Source organism: Rutilus rutilus (assembly GCF_951802725.1).
Source record: "Rutilus rutilus genome assembly, chromosome: 3".
NCBI classification, from domain to species: domain Eukaryota; kingdom Metazoa; phylum Chordata; class Actinopteri; order Cypriniformes; family Leuciscidae; genus Rutilus; species Rutilus rutilus.
In genome coordinates, this window is record NC_140211.1 from 16,424,236 (window position 1) to 16,430,235 (window position 6,000).

General features: G+C 38.0%; 1 protein-coding gene across 1 annotated transcript in view; it reads right to left on the reverse strand.

Moving 5' to 3' along the window:
* The window catches only part of pcsk6 (proprotein convertase subtilisin/kexin type 6), a 94,747-nt gene extending 92,693 nt beyond the window's left edge, over positions 1–2,054 (reverse strand). The window contains exon 1 of the mRNA XM_084405153.1: positions 1,575–2,054. Coding sequence (XP_084261279.1) covers positions 1,575–1,802 — 228 coding nt within the window. The 5' untranslated portion in view covers positions 1,803–2,054. The remainder of the gene's footprint in view (positions 1–1,574) is intronic.
* Positions 2,055–6,000: the final 3,946 nt, after the last annotated feature.

The following is a 6,000-nucleotide window of genomic DNA, read 5'->3' on the forward strand; positions in this document are numbered from 1 at the left end:
CATCGAGGTCTTTGATTGTGGCATTTATTTGAGGTTTAGAATCCAGTATTCCTGTAATTATTTTGTCTTTTATGAATTTAATAAAGAACTCTGTCTCGTATTCTGTCCAAACATACCGCGTCATCTACATCAGGTGACCTGTAAATGCGCAAAAACTGTTTCCATTGCAGTTTTGCGAAATATTTATTTTTCGAATTGCTTGAAAAACTACCTCATGCGAGCGTAAAAACTTTTTGCGATAAATGTGAGTTTTTGCGAAAATTACCATTAAGCGTATTTTCAATTCGCAATTTCAATTTGCGCAATTTGAAGGGTAATGGAAACGCGGCTATTGATTGGCTGATCAATTTGCTCCCACTATGTAAAAAAAAATTTAAGTAGGAGGAGGGAACTGTCACACACGTTAGCAAAATGGCTGAAAGACTTGATCAAAGATAGGTTTCGCAGTGGTGAAAAAAAGCTATGCAAACGATAGAATGCAAATAAAGGCTATAATTGTGCAAGATAGCAACATGAACAATGACCTGAAGCCAAAGGCTGCATTCTGTCAAACTCTACAGTATTTCGGTGCAAATTCATGTTGCACCTGCCTAATTTCTACCAAGTGACACATGGACAGTTTGCTTGTTCTCCTTGTGCTTTAAAACACATGACTAAAACTATGCAAAACTATCTAGTTATATTAAATACAGGATCATGTGCATAATTTGGGCCAATCAATGTTTGATATGTGTGGTAATTTATTAGCTGCCACACCAATCAAAAATCATCATAATACTAAAGTACATTTAAATTTTTCTATTCAGCCAATGTCAATGTAATTTACATATTATGCAATTTATGGTAATATTAATACATTTCAATGTTTACTTAAGTTTAGCTTTTGTACTATAAACTATTAGTTGTTTTGGGTCCCTTCTTGATATTTTATTAAAACCATGGTCATGAAGTAAATCCAGCTGCTTGCACATTAACCCCGAGACATTTTAAACCATATGTTAAGCCTGAGATATCTCGCTCCATGTTTCTTACTGTCCACACTGAGTTAATCATTCCTGCATATTAAGGTTTCGAGATTTCTTGGAAAACGTTATCGAGGTTGTTTGGGCAACAGCAGCCCGCTCCGGTAGTCTTGAAAAACACCAAAATTGACTCTTTATCACTCGAATTAACACGTTTAACGTCACTGTTCGACATTTTTACTGGCGTCCTTTTACTCGCTTGAACCAAACAATCGCGTTAAAGTTTCTGCTACTGTACATAATAATATTTAATTAGATAAGTCACTGCGTTGTTTACATTTAGGCACTACCATTTTTCGCTGCCTACCAGTTTTAGAATTACAACTGCGGATCGATGCGAGCAGGTTAAAAATACCTAGGCTAAAAGTAGAGTGACAGCCCTGAGCAAATTGTGTTTCAGTGCGTAATTGTTTGCGTAATTTACGCATGACCTAACTTGTTAGTTTTTGATAATGCTCGCATACCAATGATACTGTATTCTCATGGACTTTCAACTGATTTAAATGAGTTTCCCATCATATATGCACGAAACAAATACAAAAATATCCTTACCTGACCCAAGTTAGTAAAGCCATATTTTGAGGCGAGTTTATCAGCGTCTACTGGTCCTCCGGGGATCCGAACAGCCCAGTGATTGGTGTAAACGCGAGAAAGCGACGCTTCCCGAAGCCAAAAAGTTGTCAAAACAAAACCAAGCAACAAACGCATATTGCTCGTCGATAGTCCAGTCTGGTAACTTTGCGGTAAATGATTCACGCACACTCGCCAAAAAACGAGCATCAAACCTTTAGTCCTGGCACGCGATGCATCCAAAACATCCTTGAGTTACTCCTGCATTATTTCCCCCAATTCAAAACACTGCACCCCTTCCTATCGCTTCATTTTGGGAGCTCGAGTTCAATAAACCTGAAATTTTTGGTCCTGTTTCACGACAGATGGCACGCCAGCCAATATAAGTCTTGTCATACAAGCCTATGGCAGAATGAGTGCGCGCGCTATTATTGAGGTTAGCAGCACGCGCTTATGGCTAGAGCTTGCATGCGCAAGCATGTGTCATATATACGCCAATAAAAGGCGTTTTTTATCCAGACAAGTAGCGTGCAAGTAACTGAGATATGCAGATGCATAGCTCACAGGTAATTCACTTTTGAACGAGTCTTGCAGTGTGGTGGTGATGATCCCTAATGATGACTAACCAGAAGTACAAGTATTTCTAACTGTTTAGGGGGAATCTCAGCTCATGACACCTGTCAAGACCGTGTCCGTCTTATATTTCAGCCCAATAAAAGTGTGTGTGTGTGTGTGTGTGTGCGCGCGTGCATGTGACAGCCATAAAGGAAAGGAAATGATAAATGCATTCAGTCACTGCAATCACACTGAGGGTGTTTGGAAAGACAGGAGGAATGCTTTGAATCTAGAGGTGTTTGAAGAGCTCAATCATCACTTTTCTGTTGTCAATATGTGGAACTAATCTAAATGGAGCAAACTGCAACCAAATTGATTTAGAATTACAGTGGGAGTCCAAAAGACCACACAAAAAATCTTGGATTTTTGTCACCTGAGAATAAAAGTTCTGTTTGTTAGCCATCAGCTTGACAAAATCACTTGAGTAATTAAAGCAAAAGAAGATTAACCAAACACTAACTAAACTTCAAAAACAACAGAAGCATTTTCACTGGTGTTCTCAGACTTTTTGGTCCCACTGTAAATCATTTGAATGATGGCTGCAGTTTTAATGTCCATGCAAAAGGTTTGTCTGTTACATCCTTCTTTGTTTTCTTTGGTTTATTAACTCAAGCTGCACAACAGCACTGATACAAAGTGAATTCACAGCTAAGTTGTTTCAAAAACGGTGATATAATTCTCTTTTTCTACTCCTATCTCTACCATCTGTGCCTTCCCTGCTGAGATAGAAAAAAAAAGGCCAGACGCCCTCCATTTCCCACTTGTAAATGATCAGAATATCTCTGTTTATGAAAAGCAAAATCATCTAGTCTAAATTTAGACACCATTCCTCAGATCCTGATTTCTTTTTTTACATTTTACTAAACATGGAGAGGCGGTATTAACATTCAATTGCATGGTATCTTACGTCCAGAAGCCATTGCCACATATAGTGGGACATCCGTATATCACCATATGTTGTTGCACTAACCTGGTGACACATGCCGATGTCTGCCGGAGCTTTATGTAGATGGTCCATTTGTTAAATATGTGTCTTGTGGCCCATTGTATATATTTATATTTCTTATTACAAGTTGTTTTTTTAATCATTTTATTACAATGTATTTAAATGCATATTGAAAATACACTGTTGTTTTGATAACTCAACATATTTTGTTTTTCCTATTTGCATATGGATTGACAGTTGTGTCATTTGGAATTATAAAATATATTTAGATTGATGACCACTAAAAAGTGAAACGCTCTAATTAAAGTGGTACCAACCATCAGGGGTATGTACCGCCACAATTGGACAGTGACTAATCGGGTAATTCATATAATTGTAAACTAGCATGAGAGAAAATGTCACAAATGCCATAAATCATAAGTTACACCTGCCATTCTGAAATGAATTATGAAAACTGGCACTAACTGGCTTTTGTGAGAAGATGCCATATGCCACTTAATGTTAATAACGCTACTGGAGACGTGCAACCATAATGATAGCCAAATAAGCCAAACATTGGGTCTTTCTGGTCTATATGACTGTGGGTCCTCCTTCAATTTAAGTCTAAGGGATTTTTTTTTTGCCCATTTTATCATTAACCAGGCAACATTCTCCGATGGGTCTGATTGCTTAGAAAAGTAATAGCACACTTCTCCTTAACAAGCTGCAAGATTTGAAGTGACACAAACTATGCAGGATGAGTTAGACTACTCTCTTATAGAGATGCTCACCTCAGCAAACCTCACTAATAAAACAATAGACGACCTGAAATGAGATTCTGATAAGTAGCCGGAGAGCATTTTAAAGGAATATAAGCTTCTATAGTGCTCGGCTCTATATTCTTAGCTGTCTTTAAACCTCATAACCTCAGAAGACGTTTATAGGATAACAGCGGCGTGCAATCCTCATTGAAATATTATTGAGCATTATCTGCGCTGAAAGCTGTACTTTAAAGGAAAACATTTCACAGTCTGGATTTATTTCATGAGTATTATGCATGCCTGATCAGCTTCTTTCTTCGTTTGGCCTCCCTGAAAATAGAAGTCCAAGTTTCTCTTGAAAAATGGCGTTGTGTCGCGAGCGGTTCACAGTGTGAGGCGGTCTGTAGTGAGTAAAAAAAAAAAAAAGTCTTTATTGTCATCTATATTCCATGAAGAACCTTTAACATCCATGGAACCAGAGCCGATCCTGACCTCCCTGGGGCCCTAAGCAAAATTCTGTTGAGGGGACCTCCTACCTGACCCATGAGCCATGTAAACCATTTGCCATTGCCTCACTCCTTCACCCCAGTGCTCCCACTACAATCCTCCCGCCTTTAAATAGTACTAATGAAAATGTAATTCCTGATATCAGAAATAGACATTGTTACTAGAAAAAGTACATTCTTAATATCAAGAATTCACATTTTAAACAGTACAAATTTAATTATTGATATCAAAAATGCATCCTGTGAATGAATAAAAGCTAAAATGGCATGCCATAGCATGTCACTGTGTTTTAAATGATAAAAGCAATACTTGATACTTGATGGTTATTATTTACTGAGGTTATTATTTACAATAAATAAATACTTATTAGAATAATAAAAAAATATTTATTGACCAGTATGTCCAGTCAATCAATATTTTAAATGCAATATAGCCTATAAATCAATAGACAATGTCAATACATTGCTTTCCATCTTGCTTTATTGCAGAGTTACTAAACTGACTTGGAGACTAGATAATCATTGTCTTGTTTTAAATGTATGTGCGCCTGAGGAGTGCCATCACGCCCATATTGTTTGTACTGGTCCCCACAGATGTTTCTGCTGGAAAGTGCGCGTTTCATTTCGTGCACGCGCATGAACACATGTTAACGCGCGACGCGGTTATCCTTTCCGTATTTGTCAGGCACAAAGTCACAGAACACAGCCCTGGAAGTGACAGGCAAGCAAGACAAAGAAAGACCAAACGATGCACTGCCCAGCTGGGTTAGACAGACAGACAGACTAGAGAGAGATGCACATAAACTTAAAGGGTTAGTTCACCCAAAAATGAAAATGATGTCAGTAATTACTCACCCTCATGTTGTTTCAACCCCGTAAGACTCTCGTTCATCTTCGGAACGCAAATTAAGATATTTTTGATTAAATCTGAGAGCTGCCTCACTCCTTCATAGGCTGCATGGTGATTGTATCTGCCAGCCCAGTAAAGACATTGTTAAAATAGTCCAAGTGACTACAGTGCCTCAACTTTAAAGGCACAATATGTAACTTTTTTGCTTTAAAAATAGCAAAAATCACTATATCTATGTTATATTTTTTTAGTTGTGTACTTACATTATCTTGACTGTTTCCAACAACTTTCAAACCAGGAGAAATTTGTAATTTAATTCGAAGACACGTCCCGTTTCTTTATTTCCGTTTTGTCGCCGTCAATGGCGTCATATCCGCGTTGTCCCTGGTTTCCGCTCGTACTGCCATAGCAACCAGAGCTATAAACCAGAGCCAGCCCTCTGATAGTAACGTAACCAAAGCGACTGACGCGGACAACTGTGTAGTTCGCAATGTCTATTAGCACGCTGTTGTTGTTTCATTCAAACATTATGGACCATGACAAGCAGACTTTGGATTAAAAAAGGAGAACTAAAACGAGAATCAATATCAGTGCGGTGTTTTCGAGATGCCTAGAGCTCCCATAGACAGTATATAAACGAGAGCTCCACGTCCGAGACTTCGACCGCTCCTACATGTAAGTTACTTTATTAAACAGGTGAGCACATTTACATAAAACTAACCAATGTTATATAGTTCAACAATGATAAAAT